The sequence below is a fragment of the Meles meles genome, chromosome 14 (assembly GCF_922984935.1).
Source record: "Meles meles chromosome 14, mMelMel3.1 paternal haplotype, whole genome shotgun sequence".
Lineage (NCBI taxonomy): Eukaryota > Metazoa > Chordata > Mammalia > Carnivora > Mustelidae > Meles > Meles meles.
In genome coordinates, this window is record NC_060079.1 from 53,228,118 (window position 1) to 53,247,881 (window position 19,764).

At 37.4% G+C, this 19,764-nt stretch overlaps 1 protein-coding gene and 1 pseudogene across 1 annotated transcript; both read left to right on the forward strand.

The window, feature by feature from the left end:
• Window positions 1–4,733: 4,733 nt before the first annotated feature.
• LOC123956073 (cell division cycle protein 23 homolog) lies at window positions 4,734–9,995 on the forward strand. Its single transcript, XM_046028320.1, has 2 exons — window positions 4,734–4,777; window positions 9,067–9,995. The coding sequence occupies exons 1-2, from the start codon at window positions 4,734–4,736 to the stop codon at window positions 9,791–9,793; spliced, it is 771 nt and encodes a 256-aa protein (XP_045884276.1). The 3' UTR covers window positions 9,794–9,995.
• A 282-nt stretch (window positions 9,996–10,277) lies between these two features.
• The window catches only part of LOC123956074, a 155,061-nt pseudogene continuing 145,574 nt past the window's right edge, over window positions 10,278–19,764 (forward strand).

A 19,764-nucleotide genomic window follows, 5' to 3' on the forward strand; every position in this document is an offset into this window, starting at 1 on the left:
ATGTATATAAATGTGTGTATCTGTATACATATTTCCTATATAATATGGCACCAGGGTCGCTCAGTTGGTTAAACGTTGGCCTTTGGCTCACATCATATCTCAGGATCCTAGGATCAAGCCCTGCATCCATCTCCCTGTTCAGTGGGAAATCTGCTTCTCCCTCTCCTCTACTACCTCTTCCTCTCTACTATCCCCCCCTGCCACCACTCCCTTTCTCTCTTACATAAATAAAATCTTAAAAAAAGATATTTCCTATATAATGAATTGGGTCTATTGGAACATCTTTGGATAACTTTAATAATGGATTTAGATAACAATGTAAACAAACCATTATCTAATCGTCAAATGAAATTTTAGATATGTTCCAAACTGATTTATGAAACCACTTTTTTGTGGAATGAAGTATTGCTCTAATATAAATAACACTGTGTAGTTTTAAAATATGAGAATAAATTCAATGGAAAAAAGCATACCTTGTGATTAGACCAAAAAAAAACATAGTGCCTAAACCGTATGTTATTCACATTTAGAATTACAAAAAAAGGGAGAATACTATTTGATCAAGTAAACATAATATTTATACCTGTGACTCCAAAGCAGACTATAAAGATAACTGAAGTTGAGCTCATAAAGTCAAGAAGCCAGAGTATCAGCAAGGTTATCCATGGGGATACTGAAGTCACTGGAAATGTTGCCAGGTTTCAAATGAAAAGAATTTGGAGTCATGTGCAAAATCTCAGGAAAGCCAAGAATTGACAATGGCCTCACCTTCACTCATGTCTTTAGCATTTTCCCTTTCATTGTAACTATGTCCTCACACTCAGTATGTAGAATAAAAGACATCATTTCCTTGGTATAAGGTTTGTAAGATTTCTTTGTGGTGATCCAAAGCAGATGGGTAGGAAGAATGAGCCACCTCGTTCTTCTGCACATCTGCATAAGGCAGATGTACATTAGGACTAACCTGGACTGGAAAAAACTAGATCAGAGGATGTGACCAAGTACAGCAGAAGGTTCAGGCACAGTGCCTAAGAGGGACAGTGACCAAAGTCACTCTTGTGGGAACTGAAGAACAGTAGTAAGTGAAGCATGACAACACAGAAGTGGGGTAAGTACACCCCGAAGTCTGAGGACCGGCAGGCAATAATTCTCCATTACTGAGCATCCCAACCTCAGCTGCCAATCAGACTGAGATGAAAGGAAAAGTCTCCCAGACAAGGAGACTGGCAAGAACAAGGGAGAGGAGACATCCCCAGGCATTGAGCAGAAGCAGGGAAACACTCTACTGGGTGAATGACAGGATGGTACTTAGAATCAAGGCAGCATCCCACACCCCCAAATCAAGCCAATACAAGTGAAAAAGCTTCCAAGTGTGCAAGAGAGTTTAGGGGAGGTTAGGCAGGATAAATCCAGGTGTTTTAAGACCTGAAGTTTATATAAATGTGAGGCCCTCTTTAAGCCAAATAATACAATATTATGAAAACCAAAAACTTGAAACCTTCTCTTCTCAAAAACTTGAAAGTTGTCCCTGCATATACAGTTCTGTACTTTTTTTTTTAAAAGATTTTATTTATTTATTTGACAGAGAGAGATCGCAAGTAGGCAGAGAGAGGGGGGGGGGGAGGGAGGGAGGAGGAGGAAGCAGGCTCCCTGCCGAGCAGAGAGCCCGATGCGGGGCTCGATCCCAGGACCTGGGATCATGACCTGAGCTGAAGGCAGAGGCTTTAACCCACTGAGCTACCCAGGCGCCCCCAGTTCTGTACTTTAACCTCCATTAGCTTTATAGCTGTGCAAGGAAAGGGACTTGAAAAAGATACTGTGAAAACTAACTCTATTAATAGTTAATCAATTCTATTAATATTAATAGTAATAATACATATTAATAGTCATTCCTAAAGCACCTACCAGTTTCTAGAGTAAACTCCTGAAACTACTACAAGAAAGTATTTTCTGCCCTCTCTGAATGGCCTAGGAATCAGAGTTGACCTTACTTACCTTCAACAGCTGTAATCACAGGGGCTAACCATGGCAATGTGGAAAGGATGGAATCAGAAAAGTGAAGCAAGAAATTTACATAGAAAACTTTTATTTGCAAAAAAGGATGAAAACATTGATTTCCTTGCCAAATTTTAAAAGAGGATTTAGATATCAGAAAATATGATTACATGAACATGTATGCATATTTGAGCATTATTTTTATGTTAAAGTAGTAAATAGCAATGTGAAGGATAAAAAAAACAAATGCCAGAATAGAAGTAATAGACCCCAATTGGCAAGTTTTTTTTAAATAACTTTGTCAACTATAAAACATGTAATGGGGGCACCTGGGTGGCTCAGTGGTTTAAGCTGCTGCCTTCAGCTCAGGTCATGATCTCAGGGTCCTGGGATCAAGTCCCACATCGGGCTCTCTGCTCGGCGGGGAGCCTGCTTCCCTCTCACTCTCTCTGCCTGCCTCTCTGCCTACTTATGATCTCTCTCTGTCAAATAAATACATAAAATCTTTAAAAAAAAATTAAAAAAAAATAAAAAAATAAAACATGTAATGACCACATTAAAAAAAAAAAGAGTAATCATTACCAACCCAGATACATCCATTTTAGTTTTTGTTCATTTTTCTCAGGTTTTTAAAATATTCATCTTTGCTTATATAATTCCTTGTCCTTTGAAATACTAATACTCTACTAGTAGTAATGAATGTCCTCAGTGTTAAAACCTATCTCTATTACTTATTCACTGACTTCTAAATGGCCCCACCTCCTTTCTTTGAATCTGGTCAAGCTGCACTTCATGCTTTAACCATCATTTTCATCCCTGTTGCTAACTGCTTAACAACAGCTAATGCAGCCCTTGATTTCATTAATGGAAGCATAATGCCCAGAACACAGGTGTTAATAGCCCCTCTCTACCCTGGGCTGGGCAGACCACATGTAGATCACTGTGTTCATTCTCAGAAACACATTTTATAAGGGTCATTGACAAATGGAATTACATTCGTTCAAAAGAGGATTATCAGGATGGTGAATGCCAAATGAGGGACATTAAAGAAATTGAGGGTGTTTAACCTTGAGAAGAAAAGCCCTGGAATAAAATGGGGAGATGTGATAGATCCCATCAATTATCTGAAGTTTTGTCATGTGGAAGAGGCATTAGGCTTGCTCCATGCAGCTTGACCGTTAGGTGGAAGTTACTGGGAATCAAGTTGCTGCTCAATCTCAGTGAACTTTCTAACAAGGAAGGCTGCCTGAAATTTTAATAAGCTCTCTGCTCCCTGTCCCTAAGAGTGTTCAAGCAGAGATTGGAGCACCACCTGGCAGATGTGCTTAATTGGAAGATAAGTTGAACTGGCTGGAGTCACAAAATCAGATGTCTTCAAAGCCCCAGGCAGGTACGTGAGAGGAAGTAGATCAGAGTTAATGTGGAGAGATGAAGCATGGGGCACTCCAGAGAGTGATGCCCCTACCCCCTCTACAACTTCCACCCAAGGGCTTCCACTTTCATTTTTGACATGTTGTGAACACACACACACACACACACACACACACACACACACACACACAGAGCGGGCCATATTCAGCCTATAAGGACCAGTTCATAACATTTAACTATGTCATTTCTGAGATCTCTTTCAAGGTTAAAGTTCCTGCATTCTAGGACTATGTTCAATTCTCTGTGCCCAAGAAATCATATAATTCTGTTATGTTAATGATGGCAAATAATTTTGTTTTAATTTAAACTAAATTGTCAATAGTAGAATTTGACACTTTACATTTTTAAAGAAAACATAAACTTTTATAAGTTGGAATACATTTCCATTTTTTTCTCATCACCACCCCAAAAACCAATGTGAATCAAGAAGTAGTCCTTGTTAATGGCATTACCATTATTATGTAAATAAATAGGATCCTTAAAAATGGATTTGAATAATATTCATGTTTGCATTCTTTCCCAGATTTCACACTAAATTTCCTACCAATAATTAACATGCAAAATGAGATTAAAATTAATAGCTAGTACTTAAATAACTGTCCTTTTGGGGCTCCTGGGTGGCTCAGTGGTAAAATCCTCTGCCTTCGGCTCAGGTCACGATCCCCACGTCCTGGGATCAAGCCCCGCATCGGGCTTTCTGTTCAGCAGGGAGCCTGCTTCCTCCTCTCTCTCTCTGCCTGCCACTCTGCCTACTTGTAATCTCTGTCTGTCATATAAATAAATAAAATATTAAAAAAATAATAATAACTGTCCTTTTGTCCAGATAGAGGAATAAAATCCTTATCTTTGTTTCAAATAACAAAATATAAAGTCAATTTTGACATGATTTTATAAAATACCATTAAAATGATAGGTTTTCTATATGTAAGTAGTTGTATTATTGACAATAAACTGCACATTTGAGAGCCATGAAAAATGCAAGTGGAAAAATAAGCTTAAATATACAATAAATTGTTATTTTGCTTAAAATGCCACTTCCAGGTCTCTGGTATATGAGGTAACTGATTGATAAAATTAGATATGAGATTTGGTGAAGGTGGTATTTTTCATGGACAATTAACTGAATACCAATAATTGATCATTGAACAGGAGGAAATTACTTGGGAATGGGAATGATGGTTATGAATTTGGTTTTGGACTGCTGAGTTTGAAGCACCTGTGGAATTCCCATGTGTTAAAGATAGACATAGATGGTTCTAGAACTCAAGGGAGAGACTTCAAATTTTATAGCTGGAGTGCAAATCTAAATGCTACTTAAAGCCAAGGGAGCAGATAAGCCCATGCAAAACAGGTTAGTCAAGTAAGAAGGGAGTGAAAGACAAATACTGGGATCTGTAATAGTTATAATGTGGGAAGAGTTAATCTAAAAAGAGGGGCACTTGGGTGGCTCAGTTGGCTAACCAACTGCCTTCAGCTCAGGTCATAATCCCGGAGTCCTGGGATCAAGTCTCACATCAAGCTCCCAGCTCCACGGGGAGTCTGCTTCTCCCTCTGACCATCTCCCCTCTCATGCTCTCTCTTACTTGCTCTCTCTCTCTCTCAAATAAATAAATAAAATCTTTTAAAAAAGAAGAAGAAGAAGAAGATCTGGAAATAAATCAGAGTAGAGGAGTCAGGGGGCTAAGAGCACTCCAGGGAATATTACTGCCTGGACTCCCAACCCAATTTCAAGAAAAAGAAGGTGGCCAATAAAACCAATTATCAAGAAGGAAAAATGTCCCATGGTATGAAGGGCCCTTGGTGACCATAGCCAGAGAAATTTAAGGGAGGGAAGAATCTGAATCCTAATTAGAGTGGATTTAGGAAGGGGTACACGAGGCTGCAGCCATGTATTGGCAGTTCTTTAGTATTTTTTGTGTTGTTATCTTACACATATATTTTCCCCCAAAATATAAAATACCTCTTTTAACACTTTTAGATAATGCTATATCTTTTTTCCTTCTCTGCTCAGGTAGGTTCTGCAAAGTTATACACTAGCTCAATTCTGCTTCCTCAGCCCTCCTTACCTTTCTATTTGTTGATATCCACCTTACCAGAATATAAACACTAGGACAGATACACAGAAATGTTCAAAAAACATTATGAGAATAATTAAATTTAGAGAAAACCAAAATATTGTAAATTGAGGGAGCATTAAACAAATTATCAAATACTATGGAACATATACCTATTAAAAAATGAGTGAGATAGACCTGTATATACCAACGCAGAAGGAACTTAATATGTTGACAAAATTTAACAAGCAAATTTCAGAAAGGTACCAAAGAATACAACCCAAATTGCTAGGAATTTTGTATTAGTTTAATGTTTACAATACCTAAGTACTATTTTCATACCTTATATAAATTTTGTTTCTCACAACCAAGTGTTTTTGTAATAGTTTTTAAATTTTAAGTATGATGCTTACTTCTCCTTAATATACTCTATCAAATTAAAACCCCCCTTTTCCCATTTCTATCTCACTGAATTATCAACTGGATATTTTATTTTAATTCACACATCTTTTTGGCTGTTAATGCCATTGCTCAATATCCTGCAGAATACCTATATTAGAATGTACATGCAAAAAAATTAATTGCTACTACATTACTTGTAACAGTCAAAATTAAGAGAATACCCAAATAGCCACCAATGGAAAGAGAATTAAATAAATTAAGCTACATATATTTGAGGTATGCAGCAGTTAAAATGCAGGCACCTTGCCAACAGGTACATGAAAAGATGTTCAGTGCCACTAATCATCAGAGAAATGCAAATCAAAATTATGAGATATCACCTTGCACCTTTTAAAATGGCTACTATCAAAAAAAAAAACAAGAAATAACAAGTGTTGACAAAGATGTGGAGAAAAAAATATCTTTGTGTAGTTTTGGTAGGAATGTAAATTGTGGAAAATAGTATGGAGATTCCTCAAAAAACTAAAGTAGAACTACCATATAGCTCAGATTCCACTTCTGGGTATGTATCCAAAAAAAAAAATTCCAAAACACTAACACAAAAGGATATGTACCTCCATGTTCATTGCAGCTTTACAATAGACAAAATATGGAAACCACCTAAGTGTACATCAACAGAAGAATGAATAAAGAAAAAACTAAATGGAATATTTTTTCACCCATAAAAAGAAGGAAGTCTGCCATTTGTGACAACGTAGATGACCTTGAGGGCATTATGCCATGTGAAATAAGTCAGACAAATAAGACAGAGGAAGACAAATACTGTATGATCTTACTTATATGTGGAATCCTAAAAACAAAACCAAAAACCAAAAAACCAAACAGCAATTCAGATACAGAAAACAGGATAGAAGGAGAAGAAATCGGTAAAGGATGTCAAAAGGTACAAACTTCCAGTTATAAAAAATGTCATAGGGATGTTAACGTATAGCATGGTGATTATAGTTAGTCCTATATTAGGGATTCAAAAGCTGCTAAGAGTTAACATTAAACTGTCATCAGAAGAAAATATTTTAACAATCTATGCCGATACATGTTAAATAAACTTAGAGTGATCATTTTCTAATACATAGGAAGATTGAATCATTATGTGTATACCTGAAACTAATGTTATGCATCTATTATACCTCAAAAAAAGAAGCATTGTTTGCATTTATGGCTATGGTTTTGTTCTTTTAAGAAATTGTGACATCCATTTGCTAATATTTTATTTTCCATCTTTGCTCTTAAGTGAACTTAGTCCATGTAGTATTTTGCTACTGTTGCTGTTCATTACGAAGTTTTACTATTATTAATCTAATCTCACTGAAAGGGTAAGAACCTTTTATCATTTTCCCATGATTTTGCATTTCATTACAGTGTACAAGAATTATCTTTTCAGGGAGGAGTCAAGATGGCAGAGTAGCAGCAGGCTGAGATGACATCAGGTCGCAGGACTTCAGTTAGATAGTTATCAAACCATTCCAAACACCTCCAAATCCAATAGGAGATTGAAGAGAAGAAGAGCAGCAAATCTAGAAACAGAAAATCCACCATGTTCTGAAAGGTAGGATGTGCAGTGAAGTGAATCTGAAGCTATGGGAAGATAGACCACGGGGGGAGGGGCCTGCTCCCGGCAAGTGGTGGAGCAATGGAGCACAAAATCAGAACTTTTAAAAGTCAGCTCCACTGAGGAGCATAGCTGCAGAGGCTAAGCGGGGATGGAGCCCTCACGGGAACAGCGTGGTCTGAGGTCCTGCAGGGTCACAGAAGGATCAGGGGTGTCTGAGTATAGCAGAGCTCACAGATATTAGAGCGGGGAAGCTGGCTACAGAGGAGTGAGCTCTCAGCTCGGGGTTACCTTAAACTGTGATCCGTGGTACAGTTGGGCCACTGCTCTTTGAGTAGGGACCCTACAGGTGGCAGTTCCAGGAAGACTCACCTTCCTTCTCTGGAGGCAGGAATCTGCTGGGTTTGAAGACTCCAAATGGGACTGTGTGCCAGAGATAGAAACACTCAGTCACAGGCCGGGTGAGCTCAGGGCATGGCTGGAGACCAGGGAGACAGGAATGATTGAGCGATTTTCCGAGGGCACACTGAGGAGTGGGGCCCAGAGCTCTTGGCTCCTCCTAGGCTGGAGACTGGGAGGCCACCATTTTCATTCCCATCCTCCAGAGTTCTACGGAAAGCGTTCAGGGAACAAAAGCTCCTGAGAGCGAACCCAAGCAGATTACTTAGCCTGGCCCCTGGCAAGGGCAGTGCAATTCCACCTTGGGCAAAGACACTTGGGAATCACTACAACAGGCCCCTCTCCCAGAAGATCAGCAAGAACATCCAGACAAGGCCAAGCTCACTGATTAAGGAGAACAGCAGAATTCAAGAGGAGAGGAAAGCAAAGCACGTTATTCATAGTTTTCTCACCATGATTCTTTACTCTTGAAAAATTAATTAAATTTTTTTAATTTTATTTTTTCTTATTCTAATTTTTTAATTCTTTCCTCTTTTAATGTTTTTAATTAGTTTATCTTAACAATACCTTTCTTTAAAAAAATCTTTTTGAACCTTCATTATTATAGTCATACTTTATCCTTCATTCTAACTTTATTTTTTGTATACATATAGGGCTTTTTTTTTCTGAAAAATTTTGGGATATAACTTCTTCTAATAGATCAGAATATACCCTAAATCTAGCACAGGGCTTTGTTCTAGTCTCCAGCCTGAGCAAATTCTCTCCACATTATTTTGATTTCTTTTCCCAACCAACTTATTTTTATCAACTCTTTTAGAATTTTTTAAAATTTTCATCTTTATAGTCATATTCCATTCCTTCATGAGGTTTACACTTATTTTTGTGTATGTATATATTTTCTTTCTTTTATTAAAAATTTGGGAGGTAGTTTCTTCTAAGAGACCAAAATACACCCAAAATCAAATGGGTGGCTCTGTTCTATTCACCGTTCATATATATATATATATATATATGAATATATATATATTATATATATATATTATATATAATATATATTATTATATATATATTATTATATTATTATATATTATATATTATTATATATATATATATATATTATATATATCATATATATATATATGAATATATATATATTATATATAATATATATTTCAGAGCCCTGAAATTGAATCCTCGGTATCTTGGGGCCTGGACACTGATGGGACATGAGTACATGGAAATGAAGAACACATCTGCTGCTATTCAGGCTTATAGACATGCCACTGAGGTCAATAAACGGGACTACAGAGCCTGGTATGGGCTTGGACAGACCTATGAAATCCTTAAGATGCCATTTTATTGCCTTTATTATTACAGACGGGCCCATCAACTTCGGCCTAATGATTCTCGTATGCTGGTTGCTTTAGGAGAATGTTATGAGAAACTCAATCAACTAGTGGAAGCCAAAAAGTGTTATTGGAGAGCTTATGCCGTGGGAGATGTGGAGAAAATGGCTCTGGTGAAACTGGCAAAGCTTCATGAACAGTTGACTGAGTCAGAACAAGCTGCCCAGTGTTACATCAAATATATCCAAGATATCTATTCCTGTGGGGAAATAGTGGAGCACCTGGAGGAAAGCACTGCCTTCCGCTATTTGGCCCAGTACTATTTTAAGTGCAAGCTATGGGATGAAGCTTCAACTTGTGCCCAAAAGTGTTGTGCATTCAATGATACCCGGGAAGAAGGGAAGGCCTTGCTCCGGCAAATCCTACAACTTCGGAACCAAGGCGAGACTCCTTCTACTGAGATGCCTGCTCCCTTTTTCCTCCCTGCCTCACTGTCTGCTAACAACACTCCCACACGCAGAGTTTCTCCACTCAACCTGTCTTCAGTCACACCATAGTTGACTGCTTGCAAGCCAGCACATCACTAGACCCATGTTAAGCCTTACCTCCGTGTAAGGAATGGCCAAGTCTATTCTTCCAAGGACCTTGGTTTTTTTGTTTATACAGTTGGAAATAGCTCCTTGGGGACAGTTTATAGAATCACCTTTGGTGTAGACCGACAGAAGAATCCTGGCAACAGAAATTGTCTTTTCTCAGTTAGAAGCACTTCTATTTCCCTCTGTTCAGAGAGTGGCTTCAGATCTTGGCCTTCTTCCCAGACCTCTTCCCCCCTAAAAAACATCCCTTTAACAGCACTTTAGCACAGGCAAGGCTTACAGGAACAAAGTTTCAATGCTGCTGGGAGTAAGAGATTCCTTAGAGAGGCATGGAAAGGAGAAAAGTGTGCCATTCTACCTTCTGCAGGCAGTAGGGGCAATGTGTACCCTAGGGAGGTCAGGGCACTTGATAGACATGATCTCATCATTCTTGGATTTACAGAACATGACTATGCTGTCAGAGGTAAGATTTGAACAGAGTGAAGCTTTACATTTGTTCTTGCTTTGTGGGGACAGTCTTCTAAAACATCATTTTAAGGACTTTTCCTAGAAGCTTTCAAATAGAAAGGAACTTACTAGAGTTGAATCAAAGAAGAGACAAAAAGAATCTTACCTTTTAGGGAACTATTGGTGGCAAAAGAGCCTATGGAGTTAGCTGTACTCTTACTAAAGCAAATCAAGGAGGCAGGATTAATAGATAATTTCATGGACATTTAGGAGTGTTATGTTTTGTGACTATATAGACAAGAATAAACTCACTTCAAGCTGGAAATATATATATATATAAATATATATATAAATATATATATATAAATATATATATAAACATATATATATATTTATATATATATATATTTTTTTTTAAAGAACAGTCAAGAAAGCCTAAACCCAGCTGGAGAAGAGAAATACTAAAGGTCAGAGCAGAAATCAATGAAATAGAAACCAAAAAAATAATAGGACAAATCAACAAAACTAGGAGCTGGTTCAGTGAAAGAATTAATAAGATCGATAAACCCCTGGCCAGATTTATCAAAAAGAAAACAGAAAGGACCCAAATAAATAAAATCATGAATGAAAGAGGAGAGATCACAACCAACACCAAAGAAATACAAACAATTATAAGAACATACTATGAGCAAGGATGCATCAGCAAATCTGACAATTTGGAAAAAATAGATACATTCCCAGAAACATATAAACTACCAAAACGGAAGCAGGAAGAAATAGAAAAGCTGAATAGACCCATCACCAGTAAGGAGATTGAAGCAGTCATCAAAAATCTCCCAACAAACAAGAGCCCAGGGCCAGATGTCTTCCCAGGGGAATTCTACCAAACATGTAAAGGAAAATTAATACCTACTCTCCTGAATCTGTTCCAAAAAATAGAAATGCAAGGAAAACATCCAAATTCATTTCATGAGGCCAGCATTGCCTTGATCCCAAAACCAGACAAAGACTCCATTGAAAAGAAGAATTACAGACCAATATCCTTGGTGAAAACAGATGGGAAAATTCTCACCAAAATACTAGCCAATAGGATCCAACAGTACTTTAAAAGGATTATTCACCATGACCAGTGGAATTTATTCCAGGGCTGCAAGATTGGTTCAACATCCACAAATCAATCAATGGTATACAATACATTAATAAAAGAAAGAACAAGAACCATATGATACTCTCAATAGATGCTGAAAAAGCATTTGACAAAGTATAGCATCCTCTCTTGATCAAAACTCGTCAAAGTGTAGGGAGAGAAGGTACATACCTCAATATCATCAAAGCCATCTATGAACAACCCACCGCGAATATCATTCTCAATGGAGAAAAACTGAGAGCTTTTCCCCTAAGGTCAGGAACACAGCAGGGATGTCCATTATCACCACTGCAATTCAACATAGTACTAGAAGTCCTAGCCTCAGCAATCAGACAACAAAAAGAAATTAAAGACATCCAAATTGGCAAAGAAGTCAAACTCTCACTGTTTGCAGATGATATGATACCTTATGTGGAAAACCCAAAAGACTCCACTCCAAAACTGCTAGAATTCATACAGGAATTCAGCAAAGTGTCAGGATATAAAAATCAATGCACAGAAATCAGTCGCATTTCTATACACCAACAACAAGACAGAAGAAAGAAAAATTAAGGAGTCGATCCCATTTACAATTACACCCCAAACCATAAGATATCTAGGAATAAACCTAACCAAAGAGGCAAAGAATCCACACTCAGAAAACTATAAAGTACTCATGAAAGAAATGGAGGAAGACACAAAGAAATGGGAAAATGTTCTATACTCATGGATTGGAAGAACAAATATTGTGAAAATGTCTAGGCTACCTAAAGCAATCTACACATTTAATGCAATCCCTATGAAAATACCATCCATTTTTTTCAAAGATAAGGAGACCAAAATCCTAAAATTTATAGGGAACCAGAAAAGACATCGAATAGCCAGAGAAATGTTGAAAAAGAAAGCCAGAGTTGGTGGCATCACAACTCCAGACTTCAAGCTCTATTACAAAGGTGTGACCATCAAGATAGTATGGTATTGGCACAAAAACAGACACATAGATCAACGGAACATAATAGAGAGAGCCCAGAAATAGACCCTCAACTCTATGGTCAACTGATCTTTGACTAAGCAGGAAATAAGGTCCAATGGAAAAAAGACAGTCTCTTCAACAAATGGTGTTGGGAAAATTGGAGAACCACATGGAGAAAAATGAAACTGGACCATTTCCTTACACTACACACAAAAATAGACTCCAAATGGATGAAAATCCTCAATGTGAGAAAGGAATGCATCAAAATCCTTGAGGAGAACACAGGCAGCAACCTCTTGACCTCAGCTGCAGCAACTTCTTCCTAGAAACATCACCAAAGGCAAGGGAAGTAAGGGCAAAAATGAACTATTGGGACTTCATCAACATCAAAAGCTTTTGCATGGCAAAGGAAACAGTCAACAAAACCAAAAGACAACTGACAGAATGGGAGAAGATATTTGCAAATGGCATATCAGATAAAGGGCTAGTATCCAAAATCTATAAAGAACTTATCAAACTCAACACCCAAAGAAAAAATATTCCAATCAAGAAATGGGCAGAGGACATGAACAGACATTTCTGCAAAGAAGACATGCGGATGGCCAACAAACATATGAAAAAGTCCTCCATATCACTCGGCATCAGGGAAATACAAATAAAAACCATAGTGAGATACCACCTTATACCAGTCAGAATGGTAAAATTAACAAGTCAGGAAACAGCAGATGCTGGTGAGGATGTGGAGAAAAGGGATCCCTTCCACGCTGCTCATGGGAGTGCAAGCTGGTGCAACCATTCTGGAAAACAGCATGGAGGTTCCTCAAAAAGTTGAAAATAGAGCTACCCTAAGACCCAGCAATCACACTACTGGCTATTTACCCTAAAGATACAAATGTGGTGATCCAAAGGGGCACGTGTACCCAAATGTTTATAGCAGCAACGTCCACAATAGTCAAACTATGGAAAGAACCTAGATATCCATCAACAGATGAATGGATAAAGAAGAGCTGGTATATATATACAATGGAATACTATGCAGCCATAAAAAGAAATGAAATCTTGCCGTTTGCAACGATGTGGATGAGTCTTATTTCGCTGAACAAAATAAGTCAATCAGAGAAATACAATTATCATATGATCTCCCGGATATGAGGAATTTGAGAGGCAGAGTAGGGGTCTTGGAGGGTAAGGAAGGAAAAAATTAAACACTATGGGATCGGGAGGGAGACAAACCATAAGAGACTCTTGATTTCACAAAACAAACTGAGGGTTGCTGGGGGGAGGCGAGTAAGGACAGGGTGGTTGGGTTGTGGACATTGGGGAGGGTATGTGCTATGGTGAGTGCTGGGAAGTGTGTAAACCTGGTGATTAACAGACCTGTACCCCTGGGGCTAATAATAGCTTATATGTTGATAAAAAATTAAAAATTTAGAAAAAAAGAATTTTCTTTTCCCTTAAAATCATGAGAGAACAGGCCTAAAGACCATGTGGTCCTGGGTGTTTTGATTCCCTTTAACTGCCTTCTTAATTTGTTCTGTAGTAATGGTTAAAGAAGAAAGCATGATGGAGAAAGTTGAATGTTTTGCTTTTGCAGGATGTTTCATTTAAGTAAAAGCTTTGAGGTGAAAAGAATATTCTGAGGTCAAACTAAGAATATGGGTAATTTTGCTTTCAGACAGTACATTGGATCAGAGGGACAGAGAAACTAGAGGAGGTAGAGCCTCAGAAGAATAGGGCCAGAAGTGTCCTCTTGACCAGAGTACTCTTCAATTTGGGCCATGCTTACATCCTGCAGATAAAAGGCCATTCAGAGGGAATTAGCTACTCCCAGGGCGCCCAAATTTAAGACAAAAATCACATTGCTCTGGTATCAGAATTATTTGCAGCAGTGGCTAGGAGAATTCAGTCTCATGTAAAAGATCCAAAAGTAGACACTCTGGAATGGAGCAATCCATGATGGGCCACAAATCCAATCCAATTTGGGGAACCTGTCATATAGCTCCACTCCTTCCAGAAGCCGCCTCTATCTATGGTGATCTGTTCTTCCTCTTAAAACCAGTAGTTCTTAGTAACATTTGTCTTATGATAACGTTTTTTATTAACAAATGTTTTTGCAAAGGTAGTGTAAAAAGTACATATGCACTTTCTGCCAGTTTCCTTAATATTAATTAGGGGTATAGTTGTCAAAAATAAAAATTTGGCATTGATACAAAATAATTAAACTATAGACTCTATTCAGATTATAATGTTTTTCATTGATATTCTCTTTTCCAAAATCCAATATAGTGTACCATGTTGCAGTTAGTCATGTCTTCTTATTCTACTCTAATTTGTGACAGAGTCTCAGTTTTTATGCTTTTTGATGATTGAAAGTGGTAGAGTATCAGCCTGGTATTTGGTCCTTTCATTATTTGTCTGTGGAAGTACAGAAAAAATACCATAGAGGCAAGGTGTCCTTCCACTACAGACTCAATGTTTGTGTCTCTCAAAAATTCATATGGTGAAGGCCCAATCCCCCAGTGTGATGGTATTTGGAGGTAGAGTCTTTGGAAGGTAATTAGGTCATGAGAATACAACTCACATGACTGGGGTTACTGCCCTTAAAAGAAAAGATGAAAGACAGGGGATACTCTGTATGATACCATAAGGTAGATACCTATCATTATACATTTGTCCAAACTAACAGAATATCCGAGAAGGCTGCTGTCTGTAAACCAAGAAGAGGACACTCGCTGGACACTGTTGGCATCTTGATTTTGGACTTCCCAGCCTCTGGAGATGTGAGAAATACATCTGTTTTCTTTCTTTCTTTCTTTCAAAGATTTTTATTTATTTATTTGACAGACAGAGATCACAAGTAGGCAGAGAGAGAGGAAGGGAAGCAGGCTCCCTGCTGAGCAGAGAGCCCGATGTGGGGCTTGATCCCAGGACCCTGGAATCACGACCTGAGCCAAAGGCAGAGGCTTTAACCCACCAAGCCACCCAGGTGCCCCCACATTTGTTTTCTTTAGGCCACCTAGTCTATAGTAACTATTACAGCAGCCTGATTTAAGACACCCTCTCATCACAAGATACCAAGAATATATGATATCAACATGACTTATCACTGATGACATAAACCTTGACCCTCTGAGGTGGGGTATTCTAGGAATTGCCACTCTAAAGTCATTATTTTTCCCTTTCCATACTCTATTTTTTGTAAATTAATTGCTAAGACCAGCTCAGACTTCAGGAGAGACAAAATTAAGCTCAGTTTTCTAGAGGGGGTTATTCACATATAAATTCCTCTGTAAGGAAAATGTGTCCCTTTTTTGATCCCTTTCATTCATCTACTTATATGAGCATGGTCTCATGGATACTTACTTTATTCTGTGGATTATAACCAAATATTGTCACTATTTTGTTGCTCAGAGTTAAAGTTCTTTTAACATGTTACCAGATGTGTTTGTTATCTTTACCCTTTTCCTACCCCCAACCTCCAGATACGCCCGATACTCTGAATCTAGGCTGTGCTTGTAGAGAAATCCTTTGTTTTCCTCCATGGCATCCAGCATATATCACCGAATATAGTCAGTATTTATCTAATACCTATTGATAAATATTAAGTAGAGAGAGAAAGAGAGACAGATGTGTTTCTGCCACAAGGTTAGTCTATATGAAAATCATACTAACTAGATAATTTTCTGCCTTAATCTTATGGACCTCAGGGGAAAAAATGTTAGAGACTGAGGGCATTATAAGCACACTTAAGGAAAGTGACATCTTCAAGACAATTCTCAGGGGTAAAGAACTGTTTATATCCCACTTAACATGAGCCTTGCCTTTTCTCTTTCTACAATGTCCCATGTATGTTAAGCATTCTGGACTTTCCCACAAAACTGCCTATGTACCATGAAGAGCTACAGATTTAAAAAAAATCAAAAAACTCTAAAAATTAATTTTAAACCAACTTAAAGTTATATAAAAAAAATTAGCGTTTACCCAACATAAAAAGGAAACACTACAAATTTTAATTACCCTAATTTAAAAAAAACAACTGTTATTATTGCAATAATCAATTCCAAAGCTGCATATACTAATGAGATAAACACACTACTCTGATACTTGAAAGCTCTTGACCCTAATGTACTAGAGATGTGTGATTCTCTAATTAGGATTCACACCATCATGTGCTATTACATTTATCAGCTGAGGAATGCATTTGTAAATTCCTTCCTCTGAGCAAAATGCCAAGTGCTCAAAGGCCAAGTCTAAACAATCAAAATGAAGCAGAATACCAAGTAATTATACAACAAATTCAGACAGTGTAGACAATAATTACCTAGGCCAAAGCATTCATCCTAGGCTATGGGACAACTAAGTGACATAAGCATTGGGCTAGCTGCATCTAGAAATAATATTGACTTAAACATATTTAGTAAATAAAGTTTAAGAAGTTTGATTGCTATTTATTCTAATTAAGAACACAAAGTTAACTATGTAGAGACAACCGTTATATCATGATTGAATTTAAAAAATCAACTGCAAAAACAACATTCCAGAGCCTTAACTAGGTTTGAAATACAGTTGGAAGAATGTTCTGGAGGGGCAGGGGTTAGGTGGAAGAAGCTCATCAGTAAAGAAAGTCTATTTTTCTTCTTATTTCCTATTTGAAGTCATCAGATTTGACAAGCTGTTAGCCCAAAAACAGTTTAATTTCCTAATAGAATTGGCAATGGGCTGTCTGCTCTTTTCACACAGGGTCAAAGCTAGAGTGTGCATGCTGTACATTGACAGCTTCTAGAAATATGATTTTCCCTTTGCTTACTTCGGGAAACACACCACCTGATCCCCAATTAACACAATGTTTTGCATAAAATGAAAACCCCTATTTCTTTGTTTCCCTGTCATCCATGTGTAGTGTTCCCAGGCAAGGCTACATTTAAAGCAACACCTGACAATTAGAAATGAAGAACACACACACTCATACACACACACAGATGAAACCACCATTGTTCTTTTCCACAAGTCTGGAGGTATTCCACATGGAGAGAGAGAGAGGAAAAAACAGAGAGAGAGAGAGAGACTCCAACTTCTTAAATTTCCAGCACTAACACTTCTTGTTCCTCTCTCCACAGTTATTTCAAAGCACAGTTTCATCCAGTAACTGGGGGACATCAGAGCAAAGACCTCAATCATGGTGGGAAGCATGGCCTCTTTGCCTCAGAAAAGCCTCAGGGTTGAAAGGGGTCCTGCTCACTGCTGTTTTAAATTCTAGTTTGTTATAGTGTGCAGAAGAAGAAAAATTGTTTGGGGAAACCAGGAGTGGTGGCTGCTACGTGAGGAGTGCATGGCAGTGGGCCAATTACCCAGCTCCCCTGCACTCCGGAACAGTGAGCCAGGAAGGTGCTCTCTGTTGGGACCACGCCCTCTGTCCCACTTCCATTACTTCTGAAGCCATCTATTACAAGTGGTTCTTTAGAAAGATAAAAACGAAGAAAAAAATCTGACAATGGTAGTTTGTGAATACTGAATGTGGCATATTCTCTTCTGAAAATGACGATCAAGCACATTAGTTAAGATTTATTTCATTATCAATTAATGTGGGTTAGGCAAAGCTGGTTTGGATGTGTTTTTTCCAGTGTTAAATGAAATTAAATGGGAGAAATTGGAGGAGCAGACTCTATATTCCTATTCCTTTCCATATTTATAGTTATTACCTATCAAAGACTAATTTTTTTCTCTATCCCAGTAATTTTCAGCTATTTATCATTACTATATGAGCACTACAAGTAAATAGTTTATCTTGCAATATTTGAGATATAATTTAAGGGGAAATAAAATTTTCCTTTGGCATCAAGGTACATATAATGGGTACATATAAAATTATATATATACATATATATACACACACATATATACATATATATAATTATATATATACATATATATGTATATACATACATATATATATAAATACATATAAGTACATATAGGTACATATAAAGGTACATATAAAATTATAAGTATAAACCTTGAAATGTCCAGTGCTTCATAGCTCTGAATTTGAAATTCTGAAGGTATGAGAATAACCATCTTGAAACAGACTTTAGGTTTTTGGTTTTTTCTAAGAAAAGGTAAAAAGAAAATATTTTCATTTCACTAAAAGACAAGAAACTTACTTTAAAAAATTTAAGACCTGGTCAAAATGTAACACTGAAATTATGAAACTAGAGAAGCTTACAAAAAGGTTTAAACATAAGAGTTCAGAGGAGGGAGACTTAGGATCACTTTATTTAGAGAGAGTTTCACTATACAAAACATTTAAACATACCTATATTTAATATCTTTGGACATGAAAAAATGCAGTTATGATTAAATCCAGGTGGTCAATTTTACCAAGAGTGGCCAGGTGGTCCCTGTGTTACAGGACATCGTGCCACACCAGCAGTGGCCAGGAGGGAAGCATAAATGAGTAAAAGTGAAATAGAACATGCTGTGGAGAGCAAGAAAGGAAAGGGCTCCAGCCAACTGTTACATGTGAAAAGCTGGCCACCCCGTGTTGCTATCACTGCTACTTTTTCAAGTGATGCTTAGAATTTGAGGTTCCTCTTATTTTTTAAGCATTGGAAATTGTCATTTTTTTTTCTTTTCCAAAAAATTTTTAGGCCAAACAACACAAGGTTGGGTCAGGCCCTCAGAAAACCAGCTTATCCCTTGGATTTAGAATGATTCTACAGCAAAGGATTGATAATGCTAGGAAGGCAATCAATGAAACTAGAAATGTCACTGTCATTCAGTAAGTGCACTGACATGACCAATTTACTGGGGATACAATGTAACTTCTAAGGATGCTACTATAGACTGAATGTTTGTTTCCCCCTCCTCCCACCAAAGGAAAAAAAAGTCAGGTTAAAGTCCTAATCCCAATGTGATGGTATTTGAAGGTGAGGCCTTTGGAAAGTAATTAGGTTTAGATGAGGTTATGAAAGTGGAGGCCCCATGCTGAGATTAGTATAATTATAAGAGACCAGAGCCCTTTCTCTCTGCCATGTGAGAAAACAGGAAGGTGAAGGCCATCTGTAAAGCAGGAAGAGTGCTCTCACCAATAACCCAATCATATCAGCATCTGATCTTGGACTTCGATCTCCAGAACTGTGGGAAATAAATGTTGCATTTTTTAAGCCATCTGTATATAGTACTTTGTTATAGCAGCCCAAACTAAGGCAGATGCTTAACTTAAAATTACTGAGTAATTCTTGATGAAGTTCAATATCTTTATTGCAATATTTACATTAATGTATATTTTAAATTTCACATTAATGTTTATTATGATGATGCAATGCTCTGCTATTTTGAAATATTTTTAAATATTTTATTTATTTATTTGACAGAGAGAGAAAGATC